Genomic DNA, 25,942 nt, shown 5'->3' with positions numbered 1-25,942 from the left:
CAATCACAATACATTAGTAAGTGGCTTGTATTAGCTTTCTCTACATGATACAGTCCTGATCAAAAGTTTAAGACCACTTGAAAAATGGCAAAAAATCATATTTAGCATGGCTGGATCTTAATAAGGTCCCAAGTAGAGCTTCAACATGCAACAAGAAGAAATGGGAGTGAGACAAAACCTTTTTTGAGGATTCAATTTAATGAAAACAACGAATAAACTGAAACAGGCTGTTTTTCAGCTGATCAAAAGTTTAGGACCACACCTCCAAAAAAAACCTAAACCCCCCCAAAACAGAAATGCAACTTCCAAACATGAACTCACTAATCAGTAGCTCCGCTGTTATTGTTTATCACTTCAAAAATTCATTTCGGCATGCTTGATGCAAGCGTTTCCATGAGGTGAGTAGGAACATTTCTCCAAGTGGTGACGACGGCCGCACGAAGGCCATCTACTGTCTGGAACTGTTGTCTATTTTTGTAAACTTCCCTTGCCATCCATCCCCAAAGGTTCTCAATTGGATTTAGATCAGGGGAACACGCAGGATGGGCCAAAAGAGTGATGTTATTCTCCTGGAAGAAGTCCCTTGTCCTGCGGGCATTGTGTACTGTAGCGTTGTCCTGTTGAAAAACCCAGTCGTTACCACACAGACGAGGGCCCTCAGTCATGAGGAATGCTCTCTGCAACATCTGGACATAGCCAGCGGCCGTTTGACGCCCCTGCACTTCCTGAAGCTCCATTGTTCCACTGAAGGAAAAAGCACCCCAGACCATTATGGCTCCCCCTCCACTGTGGCGTGTAGAAAACATCTCAGGTGGGATCTGCTTGTCATGCCAGTAACGTTGAAAACCATCAGGACCATCAAGGTTAAATTTTTTCTCATCAGAGAATAAAACTTTCTTCCACCTTTGAATGTCCCATGTTTGGTGCTCTCTTGCAAAGGTCAAACGAGCAGTTCTGTGGCGTTCAAGGAGACAAGGTCTTTGAAGATGTTTTTTGTTTTTGAAGCCCTTCAGTCTCAGATGCCGTCTGATGGTTATGGGGCTGCAGTCAGCACCAGTAAGGGCCTTAATTTGGGTCGAGGATCATCCAGTGTGTTGACGGACAGCCAATTGGATCCTCCGGCTCAGTGCTGATGAAATTTTTTTGGGTCTTCCACTTGACTTTTTTGTTCCATAACCCTGAGGATCATTTTAGAAATTCCAAATGACTGTCTTACTGCGTCTCACCTCAGCAGCGATGGCGCGCTGTGAGAGACCCTGCTTATGCAGTTCAACAACCCGACCATGTTCAAAAAGGGAGAGTTTTTTTGCCTTTGCCATCACAACGTGTGACTACCTGACAGAAAATGACAATGAATCCACATCTTTGCACAGATTTGGCCTTTTAAAGGCATGTGGTCCTAAAATTTGGATCAGCTGAAAAACGGCCTGTTTCAGTTTAATCGTTATTTTCAATTAATTGAATGCACAAAAAATGTTTTGTCTCACTCTCATTTCTTCTTGTTGCATGTTGAAGCTCTACTTGGAACCTTGTTAAGATCCAACTAAATGTAAAATATGATTTTTTTTGCCATTTTTCAAGTGGTCTTAAACTTTTGATCAGGACTGTATATGCCACTTGCTGAAGTGACACCTGTTTCTTTTATTCATTTTTATATAGAAAAAAAAACAATATGTCTATATGTAATATTATATAGTATATCAGAGATTGAATCAGAGATATTGTCCGTATAGTTATACAGGGTGGGCCATTTATATGGATACACCTTAATAAAATGGGAATGGTTGGTGATATTAACTTCCTGTTTGTGGCACATTAGTATATGTGAGGGGGGAAACTTTTCAAGATGGGTGGTGACCATGGCGGCCATTTTGAAGTCGGCCATTTTGAATCCAACTTTTGTTTTTTCAATAGGAAGAGGGTCATTTGACACATCAAACTTATTGGGAATTTCACAAGAAAAACAATGGTGTGCTTGGTTTTAACGTAACTTTATTCTTTCATGAGTTATTTACAAGTTTCTGACCACTTATAAAATGTGTTCAATGTGCTGCCCATTGTGTTGGATTGTCAATGCAACCCTCTTCTCCCACTCTTCACACACTGATAGCAACACCGCAGGAGAAATGCTAGCACAGGCTTCCAGTATCCATAGTTTCAGGTGCTGCACATCTCGTATCATCTGAAGGCAATCGTCTATGCTGTGAAGATACGAGATGTGCAGCACCTAAAACTACGGATACTGGAAGCCTGTGCTAGCATTTCTCCTGCGGTGTTGCTATCAGTGTGTGAAGAGTGGGAGAAGAGGGTTGCATTGACAATCCAACACAATGGGCAGCACATTGAACACATTTTATAAGTGGTCAGAAACTTGTAAATAACTCATGAAAGAATAAAGTTACGTTAAAACCAAGCACACCATTGTTTTTCTTGTGAAATTCCCAATACGTTTGATGTGTCACATGACCCTCTTCCTATTGAAAAAACAAAAGTTGGATTCAAAATGGCCGACTTCAAAATGGCTGCCATGGTCACCACCCATCTTGAAAAGTTTCCCCCCTCACATATACTAATGTGCCACAAACAGGAAGTTAATATCACCAACCATTCCCATTTTATTAAGGTGTATCCATATAAATGGCCCACCCTGTACATATCTGCACATCCCTGGTCATAGTGATGAAACTATTAAAGGGAATGTGTCATAAGAAAAGAACCTATTGTTTAAATCAAGTTTTATGTTAAACATATTTTTAAAGAATTTGTGTTGCTGTTATTTTTTATTTTCTGTGTCAACATCTGTATTTAAAAAAGCCTAAAATCCTGCATTTTTCACACTGGCCAATAAGCCTAATAATAGGCGGCACTTCTTGGTCTGTACAGATCACTTTTCTGAAGTGATCTCATTATCCGTATGGGCAGGATTACAATGGCAGATATCACCTGTATATAGATAACACAGGATCCACCATTCACAATAGGTGATATCACAGCTTATCTACTCCCTCCTGACCGCTGCACAGGTCACAGAGCATGTCTAAAAAACTCTCCCATATAAATCAACGAGTCTATGCTGTGTCTATGACCCATGGTGGCTGCTGTAAAACATATCTCTAAATACTATTAAGAACAGCTCAGGCAAGGTGGCCGCCCCCATAATCGATTGTAATTCTACAATCAGAAACTAAAAACTGATTAGAATAACATGAAATGTGTCGGTATCTGGTTTTAACTGGCAGATAAAATGATAGCTGGCACATTCCCTTTAATTGTTGCTTTTAGAGTCCCATGCAGAACATTGCACAGGAGAAATAAGGTTTATATTACAGGAGTGAATTTTTTCTGATTTTATTTCTAAAAAGGTTTGTCTCCCCTCTTTTGACTTGTTGACATCAGTGTTGTGTTGTGGGGGGGGGATGTGCTAAACATATTGAATGACAGATCTTTTATCCAATGTTAAAAAAAATATAGAAAACTCCTTTCCTTCATGTTTCCATTATTTGTCATGTGTAAAAAAAAAAGAGCAGCAAACATCATTTTTTCTCCTGTAAAATATAATGTAAACCTGACGTAAAAGACACCGGGGGCTGATTCTGAAAATTACTTATTCATGTAAATGGGAATTAAACCGAGCCATTTTTTTCCCATTTTCTGTTCTTCTGACAGAACAGAAATAAGGAGATGTTGATGTCAGCAAGCCGTAAAAGGGTGCCCCCACGTATGGACACAAGGCGTCTCTAAAATACTCCTCTGATTCTTTTTAGGCCGCATTGCAAGAATGTACAGTGAGAAATGTGTGAAAATCTTAGCTGGGTTGCTTGAGTACAAACAGGAACATATTACTTCAGGTAAGTGTCTCCTTTGTTGCCTAGTGAATAAGAAGCTTGTTTGTGGCATTTACCTAGATGCCCAGGGAAACAGATTTTGCTGTCTAACTGAATTATTTGAAGAAAAAGATCTTCTTCAGATTTCTCCCAAACTGTCAGCATAGGGTCCATTCACACGTCCGTAGTGCATTGCGGATCCGCAAATTGCCGATCCGCAATAAACCCGGCCGACACCCCCATAGAACTGCTGCAATTGCGGACAAGAATAGGACATGTTCTGTTTGCTGTCCGCATCCATTCCTGCCCCATAGAGAATGAATGGGTCCGCACCCGTTCCGCAATTTGCGAATGGAGCCTGGATTGATGACCCATCTCTCGTTAGACTGGGTTCACATCTGTTGTAGGATCAGAAGTACAAATCTATTGGCAGCAGTGGATCTCCCATGGGCACAAAACCGAAAGGAGCCTGTTGGGTTTCAGTCATGGTTTCCTCCATTTCATCAGGAAATACAACACAACATACTCTACTATTTTTAGACTGAGTTAGGATCAGAGCCTCCAGCATAGATGAGAGCACTACCTTATCTAGTATATAACTTTATAATATTGCCAGTCACCAGTTGTATACTGCGCTGAGGGCAGCATAGGCTGGCGACAGAGACCCTGATGAAAATTATTTGCTAAAATTGATTAGGTCCAGTGCAATCGAGGGATGGCGCCTGCTAAGAACAGTGCAAGGGCTGAGGAATTGTCATATTCATTGTGTCCCCCTGCCCCACAGATGGCTGGCAGCTCTCTTCCTATACTGTTGTGGGGTTTCACTCTGGCAGGTAAATGGGCGCAGTACAGAGGCAAAATACAGTACAAGTTCTTAACTCAAAACGTCAGTGTTTATTCACACTTGAAATTGCACAAAACAGCACGTAACTTTGCAGTCTTGGTGTTAGTTCACACACAATGGAAAGTTCATATAACGCAAGTCACTTTGCTGGCAGTTCTGCCTCCAGTAGTCCACAGCAGGCTTTAGGGGCCATGTTTCCCCAGCATGCGGCTCTCAGCCCTCCAGCACGGCACAAAGCCTCAGATCCCAAAAACAGAGACATCTCTGCTGAGTCCAGCTGCCTATTTAAGGACAGCCAGGTGCTGCCGAAACCCAGACCGGCACTTAAACACCGGTCCGGTATTTGACCTCTCCTGGCTGGAAACCATCCCAGCCGCACATGCTAGGAGGAAAATACCTGCCTTGCCAGACACAACCCCTCACCGTGTCACACTGTATATAGTAAAAAAAGCTACCAATCAATGGAAAACCAGGAGCTCGTGAATATGAGGATTCCGAGCCCCTTCACTTGATCAGACTCCAGTTCTTGGCTCACATTCAAGCTCCTCAGCAGTGGTTTTAGCAAACAGCTGGGTTAATTCAAGTAAGTGACTCAATGTTTTCATCAGGAACTGTGTCACTAGTTGGTGGTGCCATCTTGGTGACCAATTCCCTTTAACAAAGGCATCCAGGCCTCTTAGAAAACCTTTCATCAAATTAAAGTGTTCCTCCAGTAACAATTCTGTCTGACATCAGCAATGGAGAGACACTAGTACAAACTGGGCGGCAAATTTTCAGAAGCATCCATATGACGCCCAGAGAGTATTGCGCTGAGGCAATCATTTGTCACTCAGAGAATATTGTACTGGGGGCCTTGATATATTTCACTTACCATTAACATGTCCTTTTTCTGACCTAAATAATTGCAATTTTAATATTACTTTTTTTGCCTAGCTCTGGAGCCTCTTTAGCGCTGTGGAAATCATTCTTCACCTTACATTACACTGCAGCACCCATAACACCAGCTATAGGATTTAGACTTGTGGCAATAGAATAGGAACACTTTTAACCTCTTTCTGGGCTGGCCTGACTGTACTGTATACATCATGGCCATGTCCTCTTCCCCTAAGTGGCACATTCCTTTCTCAAGGGACACCTCGTCAATGTATCACTGATTGTGCCAACACTACTTATATAATCACACATTATATATATATACAGTCAGGTCCATAAATATTGGGACATTGACACAATTCTAACATTTTTGGCTCTATACACCACCACAATGGATTTGAAATGAAACAAACAAGATGTGGTTTAACTGCAGCTTTAATTTGAGGGTATTTACATCCAAGTCAGGTGAACGGTGTAGGAATTGCAACAGTTTGCTTATGTGCCTCCCACTTGTTAAGGGACCAAAAGTAATGGGACAATTGGCTTCTCGGCTGTTCCATGGCCAGGTGTGTGTTATTCCCTCATTATCCCAATTACAATGAGCAGATAAAAGGTCCATAGTTCATTTCAAGTGTGCTATTTGCATTTGGAATCTGTTGCTGTCAACTCTCAAGATGAGATCCATAGAGCTGTCACTATCAGTGAAGCAAGCCATCAATAGGCTGAAAAAACAAAACAAACCCATCAGAGAGATAGCAAAAAAATTAGGCGTGGCCAAAACAACTGTTTGGAACATTCTTAAAAAGAAGGAACGCACCGGTGAGCTCAGCAACACCAAAAGACCCAGAAGACCACGGAAAACAACTGTGGTGGATGACCGAAGAATTCTTTCCCTGGTGAAGAAAACACCCTTTTGGCCAGATCAATAACACTCTCCAGGAGGTAGGTGTATGTGTGTCAAAGTCAACAATCAAGAGAAGACTTCACCAGAGTGAAAACAAAGGGTTCACCACAAGATGCATTGGTGAGCCTCAAAAACAGGAAGGCCAGATTAGAGTTTGCCGAATGACCACAATGGATTTGAAATGAAACAAACAAGATGTGGTTTAACTGCAGCTTTAATTTGAGGGTATTTACATCCAAGTCAGGTGAACGGTGTAGGAATTGCAACAGTTTGCTTATGTGCCTCCCACTTGTTAAGGGACCAAAAGTAATGGGACAATTGGCTTCTCGGCTGTTCCATGGCCAGGTGTGTGTTATTCCCTCATTATCCCAATTACAATGAGCAGATAAAAGGTCCATAGTTCATTTCAAGTGTGCTATTTGCATTTGGAATCTGTTGCTGTCAACTCTCAAGATGAGATCCATAGAGCTGTCACTATCAGTGAAGCAAGCCATCAATAGGCTGAAAAAACAAAACAAACCCATCAGAGAGATAGCAAAAAAATTAGGCGTGGCCAAAACAACTGTTTGGAACATTCTTAAAAAGAAGGAACGCACCGGTGAGCTCAGCAACACCAAAAGACCCAGAAGACCACGGAAAACAACTGTGGTGGATGACCGAAGAATTCTTTCCCTGGTGAAGAAAACACCCTTTTGGCCAGATCAATAACACTCTCCAGGAGGTAGGTGTATGTGTGTCAAAGTCAACAATCAAGAGAAGACTTCACCAGAGTGAAAACAAAGGGTTCACCACAAGATGCATTGGTGAGCCTCAAAAACAGGAAGGCCAGATTAGAGTTTGCCGAATGACATCTAAGAAAGCCTTCACAGTTCTGGAACATCATCCTATAGACAAATGAGACCAAGATCAACTTGTACCAGAGTGATGGGAAGAGAAGAGTATGGAGAAGGAAAGGAACTGCTCATGATCCTAAGCATACCACCTCATCAGCGAAGCATGGTGGTGGTAGTGTCATGGCGTGGGCATGTATGGCTGCCAATGGAACTGTTTCTCTTGTATTTATTGATGATGTGACTGCTGACAAAAGCAGCAGGATGAATTCTGAAGTGTTTTGGGCAATATTATCTGCTCATATTCAGCCAAATGCTTCAGAACTCATTGAATGGCGCTTCACAGTGCAGGTGGACAATGACCCAAAGCATACTGCAAAAGCAACCAAAGAGTTTTTTAAGGGAAAGAAGTGGAATGTTATGCAATGGCCAAGTCAATCACCTGACCTGAATCCAATTGAGCATGCATTTCACTTGCTGAAGACAAAACTGAAGGGAAAATGCCCCAAGAACAAGCAGGAACTGAAGACAGTTGCAGTAGAGTCCTGGCAGAGCATCACCAGGGATGAAACCCAGCGTCTGGTGATGTCTATGCGTTCCAGACTTCAGGCTGTAATTGACTGCAAAGGATTTGCAACCAAGTATTAAAAAGTGAAAGTTTGATTTATGATTATTATTCTGTCCCATTACTTTTGGTCCGCTAACAAGTGGGAGGCACATATGCAAACTGTTGTAATTCCTACACCGTTCACCTGATTTGGATGTAAATACCCTCAAATTAAAGCTGACAGTCTGCAGTTAAAGCACATCTTGTTCGTTTCATTTCAAATCTATTGTGGTGGTGTATAGAGCCAAAAATGTTAGAATTGTGTCAATGTCCCAATATTTATGGACCTGAGTGTGTGTGTGTGTGTGTGTGTGTATATATATATAAATTGTGCAGTGCCTTGTCACTAGGGGATGCTGCATGTAAATGTACCCTGTATATACCTATCCACAAATATCTACATACATCAATGTCACAAGCAAGCTGGACTAACAGCTCAGCTCCCAGATGGGGAAACGAGAGGAAACAAATGTGCAACAAAAAGATATGGCCATACATAGTGACTTATTTTTAACCCCTTAACCACCAGGCCTCTTTTCTAGAAAAAATTAACTGAAGGCTCCTAGCATGCATTGAATGAAAAGATTGTACTCCCTTGGGCACATGCCACCGCTGAATGCAGCTGCCCATGTGACCATGTACTTGCGCCGGCCAGAAGGAAACAAGCCAGAGCTTGGAAGAACAGGCGCCAGTGGGCAGGGCCAGAGCAGGTAAGTATGAATCTCTCAATAGGTGATGCAGGCTAGGAGCCTTCAGTTTAGGCTCCATTCACACGTCCGTGGTGTGTTGCGGACCCGCAAATTGCGGATCTGCAACACACCCGCCCGGCACCCCTATAGAAATGCCTATTCTTGTCCGCAAGCTGCAGACAAGAATAGGACATGTTCTATCTTTTGCGGTGCTGCGGACCTGAAGATCGGGGCCGCGCTCCGCAAATGCAGATGCTGACAGCACACTGTGTGCTGTCCGCATCCATTCCGTCCCCATAGAAAATGAATGGGTCCGCACTCGTTCCGCAAAATTGCGGAACGAATGCGGACCCATTTGCGGACGTGTGAATGGAGCCTAATAGTTGATTATTCCTGGAAGACCCCTGTAAGATCCATTCACACGTCCGTATAATGGGTCCGCGGAACGGGTTCAGACCCATTCATTCTCTATGGGGACGGAATGGATGCGGAGAGCACACTATGTGCTCTCCGCATCCGAATTTCCGGAGCGCTCCCCCTATCTTCCGGTCTGCGTCTCCGAAAAAAAATAGAACATGTCTTATTCTTGTCCGCAATTGCGGACAAGAATAGGCATTTCTATGGGGGTGCCGCCCGGGTGTATTGCGGATCCGCAATGCACTACGGACGTCTGAATGGAGCCTAAGGGCTAGTCATGTGTCTTTTCATCATCGCATTCCAAGATGCATTAACTTTTTTATTTTCTGCTTGATGTAGCTGTTTTAGGGCTTGTTTTTTGTGTGATGAGCTGTATGTTTCAGTGGCACCATGTTAATATGATCACAATGATACCAATTATGCATTTATTATGCTTTATTACTTTTGCACAATGAAAGCATTTTTGTGTGGCCATATTCTGGGACATATAACTTTTTATAGTTTTCTTTCAACGGAGGAGCTGTGTGATTTCTTGCTTTTGCAGGATGTGTTGACGTCTTCATTGGTACCATTATGGGGTACATACAACTTTATGAACACATTTTATTCCTTTTTTTGGGAGGTGGGCTTAACAAACAAAGCAGATTCACCATGCTGGTCAATTAATATGATAATGTAAAAGTTAGGGTCATAAAAGGGGATATTGCCATCAGCGTCAGATAGGTGCAGGCCCCACCTCTGGGACCTTCTCCTATCTCCTGAACGGGGCGCCCAAAGAGCAGGAAAGGATGTGCACGGCTGTTTTCAGAACTCCCATAGTGGTGAATGGAGGGTAGCGGTGCATGCCATGCGCCTGTTCTGGAGATATGCCATCAATGTCTGAGATGGGCATACCCCTTTGAGGACATAGCAATTATGTGTATTTTATATTTTTTGTTAAAAGGAGGTCGTCTCGCTTCAGCAAATGGAATTTATCATGTAGACCAATACAAGGCACTAATGTATTGTGATTGACCATATTGCCTCCTTTGCAGGCTGGATTTATTTTTCCATTACATTATACACTGCTTGTTTCCATGATTACCACCACCCTGCGATCCAGCAATGGTGGCCGTGCTTGTACCCTATAGGGAAAAGTGCCTCCGTCACTGGTGGCTGGGACTGTGGGAGTGTACATAAGCACGCATGCGCAGCAGCTCCCATCCCGGCTACCTCGTATCTGCGCTGCAGCCGTAACCCCTGGAAACGAGCGGTGTATAATGTGATGGAAAAATGAATCCAGACAGCAAAGGAGGCAACATGGCCAATCGCAATACATTAGTAAGGGCCTTGTATTAACTTTTCTACATGATAAATGCCATCCGCTTAAGTGACACAACCCCTTTAAGTATTTTATGATTTATTTTTTGCATTTCTTTTAGACCCACTAGGGCAGGCATCCTCAAATTGCAGCCCTCCAGCTGTTGCAAAACTACAACTTCCAGCATGCCCGAACAGCCTACAGGTATCAGCTTACAGCAGGGCATTGTGGGAGTTGTAGTTTTACAAAAGCTGGAGGGCCGCAGTTTGAGGATGCCTGCCCTAGGGGATCCATTGATTACTCATATACTGGGCTGCAATACTTTTGTATTGCGGGTAATAAGACCTGTTAGCTCCTGTGTCCACACAATCAGAATGATGTATATGTATGGTATTCTGTGGCCAGTGTAAACAAAATGGCCTCCCCCAATCATCTGGGAATACATTTTAGGAAGAGTTAAAGATGTGGTTCACACTGAGGTTATGTTAAATGTTAGAATTCATTGTTTCTTCTTTCCAGCTGTCATACAGACTTTTCGGGACCTTGTTTGGCTCTGCCCACAGTGCACAGCTTCAGTATGCCAGGCAGTTCCTGGTTGTGAAGAGAACATCCAGGATAATGAGGTGAGAGATTCATCATTATACAGTAATCATCTTCTTTTTGGTTTCTGTGCATATGAAGATTTATCATACAACATGACCGCCTCCTTCCTGTCCTTAGGGAAAGCAGGCATTGATATGGCTCCTTGGGATGCATGGAGAACTCATTCCAAATGCACCCTATATCTTAGAGGACTATGCTGATAGTGTTAAAACTGAGATCTCTCCAACGGTGAAGATGGAGCTCCTCACTGCTCTTCTGCGACTCTTCCTCTCTCGGCCAGCTGAGTGTCAGGACATGCTAGGACGTCTAATTTACTACTGTATAGGTAATTACTCTCATGTCCCTGTTAATATGCGTGGGTGAAAACAGCAGGTAGGTCCACAGCAGCAATATAATTTCATAGAGTGAATAATCAGCATTTAGTACTTAAGGCATATATGAGGAACTGAAATAATAAGGGGTTTTCAGCAGAAAATGAAATATTTGTAAAGCTGCTGAGACAGCTGTGCAAGAAAAAGAGTCATACTCACCTCATGGATCCCACACCACTTCCATTCCAACTGTGCCTGGTTCCCTGATGCTCCCTACTTCGATGCATCAACATGGGTATGAGACCACTGCAACCAATTACTAGTCTTAACTTTGATACCTGCGGGTATGGAACAAGACCACTGAGGTCAGTGATTGTTTGTGGTAGTCAGGACAATTTGACAAAGACCAGAAGGTTCACAGGAGTGGCAGGGATTTACCACATGAGTATAAGTTATTTTGTTTTACCACACTTTTTTTAAAATAAATTATGGACAACCCCATTTTTTTTTTATGAATAGTCAGAAATGTACCATGTAGAACCTGATAGCATTTCTGTAGCCAGTCTACAGTTCATAGACAGTACAGTCATTATTGACTTAATGATGTCTTCACAGAAGAAGAGACTAACATGGCCGTACGGGATCGAGGCCTCTTCTACTATAGACTTCTATCCTCTGGAATTAATGAGGTGAAGAAAGTGCTCAGTGGTCCGAAGTCTGACTCATTACTGGGAGTCCTAGTTGACAGGACAGAACAACCAGTTAATAGCTGGGTACCCTTTTTTAACACATTAGCTCCTTTATACGATAAGAAGCTTTGGGAGTCAATTACAGCCAACTCAGACAGACGGGAGCTACCCATTGCGAGCAACCCAGCTACCAGATCTCTTGTAGAAGGTAAGTGTGTTTGGGTGTAGTTACCTAAACATTGTAGCATGCCCCATATAGAAGTATTTTCTTACGTATGGAATACAGTTGTTGGGCTAAATATCTCCTGGTCATGATAGTAGTCTTGAACGCGGTAAGTTTCTCAACATTCCTGGGTTTTCATTTTGCAACAGATTTTCACACACCATTGGATTGTGAAACGTCTCAAGAGCCTCCTGCTGCAATCAAATTGGTCAGCGATATTGCAATGACCCCAGAGCTGTTTGAGAAAAAATGGATTTCACTGACCACAGTCCGTCGGTGGGATATTGGATGGAAGGAAGACATTGAACCTGATCTCCTACAGTCTTCTCTTCACGTGTTGAACATTTACACCATTGCCAAAAGCAAAACCGGCACACAGCCATGGAAGTCATATTTATATGCACAAGACAGCAAAGAAAACGTATTTCTTGTCGAATTAATGTTGTGTACGGATTCGTATTCCCTAAAAACTACCGTGAAACAGGACAGGGAAAACGAGGTTGTACTTAATGACTTTGTATCACTATTACAACGTGCGGTTTCTGCAGTGCAGGAACTGTCCAGGTGAAAGTATCTTAATGTTGGAGAAGTACCTGAAGCCTCATGAGTAGTGGATTATTATTAATATATGGTGGCCTTATCCCGTCCTGTATGAATGATGACATGCCAATGAATGGACTTACAATGTACGTGAAGATATGTAACACAGTGAACAGAGCCACGGGTACTGTATGCCCACTGTGATGGATCACACATTCCTATTAAAGGGAGTCCGTCACCAGTGACCTTCCGATGAAACTGTTTTCGTAGACTCATAGCTGTGGTTCATCTGATTAAAACGCTGTTTTTCTTTTGTATATATGAGGCTCCATTCCAGAGTTAAGCGCAACAGCGACGTCCTCCTTGCACCAAATGTGTAATTTGCATATTAAGAAAAAGTATTATTAATAATAAATAATTATGTTTTTTTCTTAATATGCAAATTAGACATTTGGCGCAAAGAGGCCTCTTTCACATTTCAGTTTTTCACTGACGTGTGCTGTCCGCGTTTTGCATTCCCATTGATTTAAATGTGTCTGTTCACATTTCAGTATTTTTTTTTAGTGACTGTGGGTCAGTAAAAAAATCATGGAGACATGCACTACTTTGATCTGAGATTCAGACCAAGCGCACCTATTGAAGTCTATGGGTCCGTGAAAATCACTGACACGCGTCCGAGTTGTGTCTGTTTCACTGAAGACTAATAAGAGATTTTTGGGTAATTAATTTTCAGTTGAGCAACGTCAGTGAATTCTGAATGACACACGGATGGTAAAAACTGACACACGGACCAACCACGGATCCTTCATGGATGAAACGTACGCTTTTTTAATGGATGTGACATTGACACGGAAATGTGAACGAGGCCTGAGGGTGTCACTGTTTCTCTTGTTGCACCCAAATTCCACTCTTTTTTTCTGGTTATCCCCATCCTTAGAAAGAAAAAGAAAAAAAGGGGCTACCATAAAGGCGCCACAGCCCCAGTAGAGCACTGATTGTGAGTAAGGGCGAAAATAGTAATAAATCTGATAAAATTGGTAACAAATGTATTGAAAGTAAATAGTGAGAGTCGACTTACTTCACTGAGGAGGAGGTCAAAGGGATAAAGCTCAAGACACCCGATGACTCTGCCTCCCCCGCCAGGATGGCTTGTAGTGATATCAGGAAAAAGCATGGCAGTACCCAAAGGTTACTTCTGGTGATTTCCTTTAATAATCATCACAGGTGGGCTCAACGCGTTTTGGGGTACATAAAACACCCCTTCTTCAGGAGCAGTCAGATAAGAATAAAGCTATACACAGTTGAGCCCACCTGTGATGATTACTAAAGGAAATCACCAGAAGTAACCTTTGGGTACTGCCATGCTTTTTCCTGATATCACTACAAGCGATCCTGGCGGGGGAGGCAGAGTCATCGGGTGTCTTGAGCTTTATCCCTTTGACCTCCTCCTCAGTGAAGCAAGCCGACTCTCACTATTTACTTTCAATGCATTTTTATTTGTTACCAATTTTATTACTATTTTCTCCCTTACTCACAATCAGCGCTCTACTGGGGCTGCGGCGCCTTTATGGTGCCCCTTTTTTCTTTTTCTTCCTATGCTACTATTGAGTAGCTTCTCTAGTCTTTGAGCCACCACCGGCAGCCACCCCTGTTAACACATTTGACGACATTGTACTACTTCTCCACCCTCTCTAGACCACTCCCCCCTCTGGCGCCCTGCTAGTTTGTTCCGAGATCCTGCTTGGATACCTATTCCAAAGGGCTCTTGGGACTAACGCTCTTTTTTCCTTTTTCTTTCCCTATATCCCCATCCTTGCCAGTAACAGGCCATGTCAATCAAAGCAGTGGGGGAAGAGGTACCATAGAAAGGAGTGGAACTTGGGTCCACCGATAGCAATGGTGGCACCCTCATTCCACGAAAGGCCTAATTTGCATATTGAGAAAAAGTAGCCTACAACCCCCATTACCTATTTTCAGTCTTATGTACCATTCAGTGATGCAAATAGTAATGTACGTGCTTCTATTAGCAAATCTACTACATATAAAAGATTGCGCTATGATTGGGGCTTCATTTATTAAAGGGCTGCCATGCCTAATTCGAATTCCTGGAAGTCCCTGTTTACACCACGACTTCTACAGGCTTCTGTGTGCAGCAGTAGGGTTAGAAACCAGGCTATGTACCCATGTAGATTCTGCATAGCACAATGTCGGTGAACCAGGTTGGCGGCCCACCTCTTGGACACTTGGTTATCTCAGGAATGGAGCCCCATCTCGCATCCACTGCAAACAGAGAGGCCAGTTTCAGAACTCAGAACATGTGTGGCCACCTCTCCTTTCAAAGGAGATGTTCTCAAGCTAGGTGTGGGATGCCCTCTGGGCAGTTACTGGGAACATATGACACACCCTGAGGGTACGCCATAGTTGTCCAGATGGGAATACCCCTTTTAGGCTTCTGTGTCTTTCGATGGTGAAACCCAGGGTTTTTTGGTAAGTAACTATAGCAGGACTTGACAACCGCCCTGTATACAGTAGAAGTCATGTGCAAAATAGCTTTTCAGCAAAATAGAAACGTTAATGCAAACAGAATGTATTATTTGCATTAAGGGAAGTTATCTGTGTCATACATTTTATGTGAAAAGGGGAAGTCGGTTTTCACGTCTCTGTCTGCTTTCTTTGCTTCATTTCTTTGTGTGAGTATAACATAAGGAACGAAGCCCTTTCTGCCGTGTGCACGGAGAAGAGACGGTGTATCAAGGTACCGTACGTACTGTATGTATGACACGGGGCAGGAATTAGCTTTTATTACGTGTGTCTGTTCACAGCAACTATGATGTATCTTTCCATTTACACAGAGAACTGTCCCCACGTTCTTTGTTAGGCTACTTTCACACTCGCGTTTGGTGCGGATCCATCATGGATCCGCACAAACGCATCCGTTCAGATAATAAAACCGCATGCATCCGTTCAGAACGGATCCGTTTGTATTATCTATAACATAGCCAAGACGGATCTGTCTTGAATACCATTGAAAGTCAATGGGGGGCGGATCCGTCCGAATTGACTTACATTGTGTGTCAGAACAGATCCGTTTGGTTCAGTTTCATCAGACAGACACCAAATCGCGTCAGGCAGCGTTTTGGTGTCCGTCTCCAAACTGGAATGGAGGCGGAACGGAGACAAACTGATGCATTCTGAGCGGATCCTTATCCATTCAGAATGCATTAGGGCAAAACTGATCCGAGATATCACAAACGGAAACCAAAACGCCAGCGTGAAAGTAGACTTACTGATATAGTGAACTTCACAATTTATAGACATCTAAACTTGATGGATGCCAAAATATCAGATATTCTGGTTAAGGGCTCATACACATGGCCATAGTTTTGGCCTGCATCCGATCCGTGTTTTCATCTCAATGCTGTCCATATCCGTAGGTCCATTCTGCGGCCCCCATTGAAGTGAATGGTTCCACATAGGGTCCACAAAAAAACGGAACGGACACAGTAAAAAAATACGTTCATGTGCCCGAGGCCTAAGTTGGGTTTTATATTTTTTCTGACATTTAGGCCTCATTTACATCAACGTATTTTCTTTCCGTGTCTGTTCCGGGTTTTTTTGTGGACCGCATGCGGAACCATTCACTTCAATGGGTCAGCAAAAATCGGAAATGACTCAGATTCCTGCAAACTCCATTCAGGTGAACGTAACTCATTTTCAGTCGCGGAATTTTCTATAAAAAAAATCGGTAGCGTGTGAGGGCACCCTTAGGCCTCTTTCACACGAGCGAGTTTTCCATCATGGTGCGATGCACGAAGCAAACACATAGCAGCCGAACTGAATCCTGACACACTGATTTCAATTGGAACGTGTATATGACGCACATACGTTTTTCACGCATGGTTTCTGTGTTCAGGAGAAATCGCATCATGTTCTATAGTCTGCATTTTTCACGCAGCTCTGGTTCCTTAGAAGTGAATGGGGCTTCAGTGAAAACCGGATTGAATCCGGATGCAATGTGTTTTTCACTGATTGTTGCTAGGAGATGTAGATTGTTATTCTTCGTTTTTTTTCACGCCTGTGAAAAACGCATCAAAAACTGATTGCACCCGCGAGGAGCAAATAGAAATACTGAACACAATCGCTGACAAAACACACTGTACTTACGTGCAAACCATCAGTTTTCTCCTGAACAGACCCTGAGAGAATCCGTACTGCTCGTGTGAAAGAGGCCTTAGGATTGCCGCACTATTTGTCTCCGTCACTATCTGTATGAATGCGTGACAAAGCATCCGGTTCTGTAGAAATAAAGTCAAAGAAATGTTCTTTGGAGAAGAGAAGAAAGTGATTCAGAGCCATGTTATTTACCAGGTCTAAGCTCTAACATAAGGACATCACCCCACCATGGGTTCAGATGCGGCAGATACTGTCCACAGTCGGACCTAGCAAGCAGATTTCTCTCATCTCAATAAAGTACAGGGAGTCACCTTTCCCAGCAAAAAATACTGGCCCGGTTTACATAGGAAGAAAGGGACTGGTTTGGGGGACGTGCCCTTAGGTGTAATTTGACACACAATGGTTTCTTCATACTTGAACATTTGTGCCTTTTCTAATATTTTTTTCCAATCATTTTTAAAATAAAATGCATTTTATATTGTGTTTTCTCCATTTTACATTATACTGTAGGCCCCTACACAGTATAATACCCATTTATGTGATCTCACACAGTATAATACCCATTTATGTGATCTCACACAGTATAATACCCATTTATGTGATCTCACACAGTATAATACCCATTTATGTGATCTAACACAGTATAATGCCCCCCTTATGTGCCCCCACAGAGCATAATGTCCATGTCTGTATCCCCACACTGTATAACATCCCTTTCGGTACCCCCACACAGTATAACGTCCCTTTCTGTACCCCCACACAGTATAACGTCCCTTTCTGTACCCCCACACAGTATAACGTCCCTGTCTGTATCCCCACACAGTATAACGTCCCTTTCTGTATCCCCACACAGTATAACGTCCCTGTCTGTATCCCCACACAGTATAACGTCCCTTTCTGTACCCCACACAGTATAACGTCCCTTTCTGTATCCCCACACAGTATAACGTCCCTGTCTGTATCCCCACACAGTATAACGTCCCTTTCTGTATCCCCACACAGTATAACTTCCCTTTCTGTATCCCCACACAGTATAATGTCCCTTTCTGTATCCCCACACAGTATAACGTCCCTTTCTGTATCCCCACACAGTATAACTTCCCTTTCTGTATCCCCACACAGTATAAAGTCCCTTTCTGTACCCCCACACAGTATAACGTCCCTGTCTGTATCCCCACACAGTATAACGTCCCTTTCTGTATCCCCACACAGTATAACTTTCCTTTCTGTATCCCCACACAGTATAATGTCCCTTTCTGTATCCCCACACAGTATAACGTCCCTTTCTGTACCCCCACACAGTATAACGTCCCTTTCTGTACCCCCACACAGTATAACGTCCCTTTCTGTATCCCCACACAGTATAACGTCCCTTTTTGTACACCCACACAGTATAACGTCCCTTTCTGTACCCCCACACAGTATAACGTCCCTTTCTGTACCCCCACACAGTATAACGTCCCTTTCTGTACCCCCACACAGTATAACGTCCCTTTCTGTACCCCCACACAGTGTAACGTCCCTTTCTGTACCCCCACACAGTGTAACGTCCCTTTCTGTACCCCCACACAGTATAACGTCCCTTTCTGTATCCCCACACAGTGTAACGTCCCTTTCTGTACCCCCACACAGTGTAACGTCCCTTTCTGTACCCCCACACAGTATAATGTCTATTTCGTTACCCCACACAGTATAACGTCCCTTTCTGTACCCCACACAGTATAACGTCCCTTTCTGTACCCCCACACAGTATAACGTCCCTTTCTGTACCCCCACACAGTATAATGTCCCTTTATGTGCCTCCCACATAGTAGAATGCTCCATTATCTGTCCCCATGCAATATGATGCCCTCACAAAAGTATGATACCCCATTAAGAGGGTTAGCCCATCTCAGGCATTGATGGCTCCTAACTTTAGAACTGGGCCCCCAAAGTAAAGAAGAACAAACCGCGCATGCACAACGTCTTCTCCATTCACTGCTTTGAAGTTCCGAAAATCCCATAGCAGTGAATGGAGGGTGGTCGCGCTTGTGTGGTGCAGTTTATTTCACTTCAGGGGCCCATTAAGGAGATAAGACGGGGTCCCAGAGGTGGGGCTCACACCTATCTGACATCGACGGTATATCCTAGCAATATGCCACCAATGTCTGAAATGTAAATACTCCTTTAAGTGCCCCCACGTGCATAATAATGCCCCCCTTTGTGCTCCCACAAATTATGATGTTCCTTTATGTGCTCTCTGCACAGTATAATGCCTCCATATGTGCTCTCTGCACAGTATAATACCTCCATATATGCTCTCTGCACAGTATAATGCCTCCATATGTGCCCTCTGCACAGTATAATGCCTCCATATGTGCCCTCTGCACAGTATAATGCCTCCATATGTGCTCTCTGCACAGTATAATACCTCCATATATGCTCTCTGCACAGTATAATGCCTCCATATGTGCTCTCTGCACAGTATAATACCTCCATATATGCTCTCTGCACAGTATAATACCCCATTATGTGCTCTCTGCACAGTATAATACCTCCATATGTGCTCTCTGCCCAGTATAATGCCTCCATATGTGCCCTCTGCACAGTATAATGCCTCCATATGTGCTCTCTGCACAGTATAATACCTCCATATATGCTCTCTGCACAGTATAATGCCTCCATATGTGCTCTCTGCACAGTATAATACCCCATTATGTGCTCTCTGCACAGTATGATGCCTCCATATATGCTCTCTGCCCAGTATAATGCCTCCATATGTGCTCTCTGCCCAGTATAATGCCTCCATATATGCTCTCTGCACAGTATAATGCCTCCATATGTTCTCTCTGCACAGTATAATACCTCCATATATTCTCTCTGCACAGTATAATACATAGTAACATAGTACATAAGGCCGAAAAAAGACATTTGTCCATCCAGTTCGGCCTGTTATCCTGCAAGTTGATCCAGAGGAAGGCAAAAAACCCTGTGAGGTAGAAGCCAATTTTCTCCACTTTAGGGGAATAAAAAATTCCTTCCCGACTCCAATCAGGCAATCAGAATAACTCCCTGGATCAACGACCCCTCTCTAGTAGCTATAGCCTGTAATATTATTAAGCTCCAGAAATACGTCCAGGCCCCTCTTGAATTCCTTTATTGTACTCACCATCACCACCTCCTCAGGCAGAGAGTTCCATAGTCTCACTGCTCTTACCGTAAAGAATCCTTTTCTATGTTTGTGTACAATCCTTCTTTCCTCCAGACGCAGAGGATGTCCCCTCGTCACAGTCACAGTCCTGGGGATAAATAGATGATGGGATAGATCTCTGTACTGACCACTGATATATTTATGCATAGTAATTAGATCTCCCCTCAGTCGTCTTTTTTCTAAAGGGAATAACCCTAATTTTGATAATCTTTCAGGGTACTGTAGTTGCCCCATTCCAGTTATTACTTTAGTTGCCCTCCTCTGAACCCTCTCCAGCTCTGCTATGTCTGCCTTGTTTACAGGAGCCCAGAACTGTACACAGTACTCCATGTGTGGTCTGACTAATGATTTGTAAAGTGGTAGGACTATGTTCTCATCACGGGAATCTATGCTCCTTCTGATGCAACCTATTATCTTGTTGGCCTTGGCAGCAGCTGCCTGACACTGGTTTTTGCTGCTTAGTTTGCTGTTTATTAAAATTCCTAGATCCTTTTCCATGTCAGTGTTACCGAGTGTTTTACCATTTAGTATGTACGGGTGACTTGCATTTTTCCTTCCCATGTGCATAACTTTACATTTATCAGTGTTAAACCTCATCTGCCACTTATCTGCCCAAGCCTCCAATCTATCCAGATCCCTCTGTAGTAGTATACTGTCCTCTTCAGTGTTAATTACTTTACACAGTTTAGTGTCATCTGCGAAAATTGATACTTTACTATGCAAGCCTTCTACAAGATCATTAATAAATATATTGAAGAGAATAGGGCCCAATACTGACCCCTGAGGTACTCCACTAGTGACAGTGACCCAATATGAGTATGTACCGTTAATAACCACCCTCTGTTTTATATCCCTCAGCCAGTTACTTACCCACATACAGATGTTTTCTCCCAGTCCGAGCATTCTCATTTTATATACTAACCTTTTATGTGGTACAGTGTCAAATGCTTTGGAGAAGTCCAGATATACGACATCCATTGATTCGCCGCTGTCAAGTCTAGAACTTACCTCCTCATAGAAACTGATTAAATTAGTCTGACATGACCGATCCCTCACAAAGCCATGCTGATATGGCGTTATTTGCTTATTTCCGTTGAGATGTTCTAATATAGCATCTCTCAGAAAACCTTCAAACAGTTTACCCACAACAGATGTTAAATATGCCTCCATATGTGCTCTCTGCACAGTATAATGCCTCCATATGTGCTCTCTGCACAGTCTAATGCCTCCATATGTGCTCTCTGCACAGTATAATACCTCCATATATGCTCTCTGCACAGTATAATGCCTCCATATGTGCCCTCTGCACAGTATAATGCCTCCATATGTGCTCTCTGCACAGTATAATGCCTCCATATGTGATCTCTGCACAGTATAATGCCTCCATATGTGCTCTCTGCCCAGTATAATGCCTCCATATATGCTCTCTGCACAGTATAATGCCTCCATATATGCTCTCTGCACAGTATGATGCCTCCATATGTGCTATCTGCCCAGTATAATGCCTCCATATGTGCTCTCTGCACAGTATGATGCCTCCATATGTTCTCTCTGCACAGTATAATGCCTCCATATGTGCTCTCTGCCCAGTATAATGCCTCCATATGTGCTCTCTGCCCAGTATAATGCCTCCATATGTGCTCTCTGCACAGTATAATGCCTCCATATGTGCTCTCTGCACAGTATAATGCCTCCATATGTGCTCTCTGCACAGTATAATGCCTCCATATGTGCCCTCTGCACAGTATAATACCTCCATATATGCTCTCTGCACAGTATAATGCCTCCATATGTGCCCTCTGCACAGTATAATGCCTCCATATGTGCTCTCTGCACAGTATAATGCCTCCATATGTGCCCTCTGCACAGTATAATGCCTCCATATGTGCCCTCTGCACAGTATAATACCTCCATATGTGCCCTCTGCACAGTATAATGCCTCCATATATGCTCTCTGCACAGTATAATGCCTCCATATGTGCTCTCTGCACAGTATAATACCCCATTATGTGCCCTCTGCACAGTATAATGCCTCCATATGTGCTCTCTGCACAGTATAATGCCTCCATATGTGCCCTCTGCACAGTATAATACCCCATTATGTGCCCTCTGCACAGTATAATGCCCCATTATGTGCCTCCAAAATGAATACTCACCTAGCCCAGGTTCCCACAACACTGAATACGATGGTGACGCAGGGAGCCGTCAGCTCCCTGTCCCGCCATTCACCTTGCCACTGATGGTTTAGCTCAGGAATGTGTGATGTAATGACGTCATCGCAACTGTTGTTCCGGACAGATCGGTACAGATCCCCAAATACAGCTGTGCTCTGGTCTGTCCACCGATTGAACCGCCAGTCACATGCTCCCTGCTCCACCATTGTATGCATCTGTACCTGCATCATGAGGACTCGGTATTGAAGTAGATGCTACTGGAATTAATATTGCCATTAATATATAAACTCTTATTTATTATACTCACTAGTGCTTTACAGACATTATCATCACTCTGTCACTCAACGGGACAGAGTCTTTGAAATGTGGGACAAAACCCACACAAACACTGGATGTTGTCCTTGGATTTGAACCCAGGACCCCAGCGCTACACGGCAACAGTGCTGTTCCTTTTACTGGCACTGGCCTTTGGTGGTAAATACTGGCTGGGTGGCAACCATCTTTACAGTATGTGTTAAGGAGGTTTTCACCGCAGCATTTTCTAGCTTTCTACTGTCTGTAGGTTTTCTGTACATTTTCGCGGAGAAATCCACACCAAATATAACAAATTCACCACATGTTCAGGTTCCATTTTTTTTTACCCAGGGCTCAATATAAGTGCTAACAAGGTTTATTATCGTGGTATTTTTGCTGCATTTTTATGTAAAAAGATGTGTCAAAAATACTATGTGTGACAATACCCCTAAGGTGCTTATACACCTTCAGTAGCCATCTCTCTTGATTATCCCATACATACACATTTAGTTTAGCCAAGCGTGTAAAGTAGAAAATATTTCAGGCAGTCTACAGATAGGTTTAGTCTAAGTGTAGGTTTTGTGGTGACTACATGATCGCTTAGTTAGTGTGTCTGGAGCAATAACTAGAATGGAATCGAAAACGTATCCTTATATAGGTGTGTCAGTATACTCAGATTTTATTATTTTTATTTTTTGCATTATATTCCAGTTTGGGTTTTGAATGCTCTATAATTATGGTTTGAATTCGGGCCCCTTTACACAGGCTGATGATCGGGAATGAAAATTGCTTGTTCCTGAACATGCGGCGCAAAGAATCAGGGTTTGTTGGCAGCACATCTTCCTGTGTGAACGAGGGCTGTGTGTCACGGATGGTGTACAGGGAAACAAGACAATACAATATAATCTATGAGTCACTGGATCCACAACTAAGGAACAAAAGGGAGACCCCTGCATGAGACCTGCCACTCTCCCTGACTGCTCAGCCTATGCGAACACCCCAAAGGTGGATGGGCACATATCCACGTACCTCGACTATCTAACAGCTGAAGACCCTACAATAGTGAGGGGACAAGACCACCGGCCCCCTACACAGACACGAAGGGAGCCAGGGTCACCTGGATCCAGCAAACAGAAAATCACAAATACATAAACAGTACTTATCTTGCAGACGACTGGGAACTAGGAAAGGCATGCACACACACTCCAGGAAGTTGTATAAGCCGCAACCTAATGCATCATGGGGAGGAACTTAAAGGGAAGCAATCAGTCCAACTGCATGACAGCTGAGATAGGCTAACGAGATGAGGAACTGAAATCAAAACAAAGAAACTCAAGGAGGAGGTTCTGGACAGCTCCTGTCAGAGCTTCTCAGCTGTCTGGTTGTGACAGTACCCCTCCCTCTACGAGTGGACTCCGGACACTCAGAGCCCACCTTCTCAGGATGGGACCTATGGAAAGCCCTGATGAGACGAGTGGCCTTAATGTCCGTCACTGGGACCCACATCCTCTCCTCAGGACCATAACCCTCCCAATGAACGAGGTACTGGAGGGAACCGCGGACAAGACGAGAATCCACAATCCTAGAGACCTGAAATTCAAGATTTCCATCAACCATAATCGGAGGAGGAGGCAAAGGCGAGGGTACAATAGGTTGAACATAAGGTTTCAATAAGAAACTTATGAAAAACATTATGGATCTTCCAAGTCTGAGGAAGATCAAGACGGTAGGCAACAGGATTGATGACAGACAGGATCTTGGAAGGCCCAATAAACCTAGGACCCAACTTCCAGGAGGGAACCTTCAATTTGATATTCTTGGTAGACAACCACACCAGATCACCAACATTCAGGTCCGGACCAGGCACACGTCTCTTATCCGCCACACGCTTATATCTCTCACTCATGCTCTTTAGATTATCCTGAATCTTTTGCCAAATAGATGACAAAGACGAGGAGAATCTGTCCTCATCAGGTAAACCAGAAGACCCCTCTCCCGAGAATGTCCCAAACTGCGGATGAAACCCATATGCACCAAAAAATGGTGACTTATCAGAGGACTCCTGACGACGGTTATTTAAAGCAAACTCAGCAAGGGACAAAAACGAACACCAATCCTCCTGATTCTCCGCCACAAAACAGCGCAGATATGTCTCCAGATTCTGATTGGCGCGCTCCGTCTGGCCATTCGACTGCGGGTGGAAAGCAGAAGAGAATGACAACCGAACCCCCAAGCGAGAACAGAAAGCCTTCCAGAATCTGGAAACAAACTGCGTGCCCCTATCAGAGACTATGTCTGAAGGGATACCATGCAATTTGACAATGTGGTCAATAAATGCCTGCGCCAGCGTCTTAGCATTGGGCAAACCAGGAAAAGGGATGAAATGCACCATTTTGCTAAAACGGTCCACCACCACCAGAATCACAGTCTTCCCCGAGGAACGAGGCAGGTCCGTTATGAAGACAATGGACATATGTGTCCAAGGACGGTAAGGAATGGGTAAGGGAAGGAGAGGACCTGATGGCCGTGAATGAGGGACTTTGGCAGCCTGCGAGTGTTCCTTATGAGTCTTGAAATCAGGAGAAAAAAATCAAAATGTCATCCAAATACACTAATACAAATTTTCCCATTAAATGATAAAAAATGCTGTTCACGAAATGCTGAAAAACGGCTGGGGCATTCATCAAACCAAAAGGCATAACCAAATTCTCAAAAAGGCCCTCAGGGGTATTGAAAGCCGTCTTCCATTCGTCTCCTTCTCTGACCCTGACCAGGTTGTATGCCCCTCTTAGGTCTAATTTGGAAAAGACTTTAGCCCCAACAACCTGGTTAAACAGGTCCGGAATCAGAGGAAGCGGATAAGGGTCACGAATAGTGATACTGTTCAGCTCCCTGAAATCCAGACAAGGTCTTAAAGAACTATCTTTTTTCTTAACAAAGAAAAAACCAGCGGCAACAGGTGACTTCGAGGGTTGTATGTGTCCTTTTCTCAGACTCTCAGAGATATAAGCACGCATAGCGACCCTCTCAGGTTGGGAAAGATTGTATAAACGAGATTTAGGCAGCTTGGCGCCTGGGATGAGATTAATAGGGCAATCGTACTCCCTGTGCGGAGGCAAATCCTGAACTCCACACTCAGAGAAGACATCCGAAAATTCAGAGAGGAAAGGTGGAACAGTCTTAGTAGAAACCTCAGAAACAGATGTCATGAGGCAATTCTCTCTGCAAAAGTCACTCCCACTATTTATTTGCCTCGCTTGCCAATCAATGGTGGGGTTATGTTTAGTGAGCCAGGGTAGCCCCAACACTAGAGGAGTAGGCAAACCGCTAAGGACAAAACATGACACATCCTCAACATGAGCATCACTCACAATTAAACGGATATTGTGAACTATGCCCTTTAATGATTTCTGAGAAAGTGGAGCGGAATCAATAGCAAAAACAGGAATATCCTTTC

At 43.5% G+C, this 25,942-nt stretch overlaps 1 protein-coding gene across 2 annotated transcripts in view; it reads left to right on the top strand.

Moving 5' to 3' along the window:
• Positions 1 to 13,141, top strand: part of AP4B1 (adaptor related protein complex 4 subunit beta 1) — a 52,485-nt gene extending 39,344 nt beyond the window's left edge. For both annotated transcript variants that reach the window (XM_040423908.1, XM_040423909.1), the window contains exons 7-11: positions 3,765 to 3,848; positions 10,808 to 10,911; positions 11,009 to 11,216; positions 11,818 to 12,099; positions 12,264 to 13,141. In XM_040423908.1, the coding sequence (XP_040279842.1) occupies positions 3,765 to 3,848; positions 10,808 to 10,911; positions 11,009 to 11,216; positions 11,818 to 12,099; positions 12,264 to 12,682 (1,097 nt within the window). In that variant the 3' untranslated portion in view covers positions 12,683 to 13,141. The remainder of the gene's footprint in view (positions 1 to 3,764; positions 3,849 to 10,807; positions 10,912 to 11,008; positions 11,217 to 11,817; positions 12,100 to 12,263) is intronic.
• The last annotated feature ends 12,801 nt before the right edge of the window (positions 13,142 to 25,942 follow it).

This window comes from Bufo bufo, chromosome 3 (assembly GCF_905171765.1).
Source record: "Bufo bufo chromosome 3, aBufBuf1.1, whole genome shotgun sequence".
Taxonomy (NCBI): domain Eukaryota; kingdom Metazoa; phylum Chordata; class Amphibia; order Anura; family Bufonidae; genus Bufo; species Bufo bufo.
This window is presented reverse-complemented; position numbering and strand designations above follow the sequence as displayed.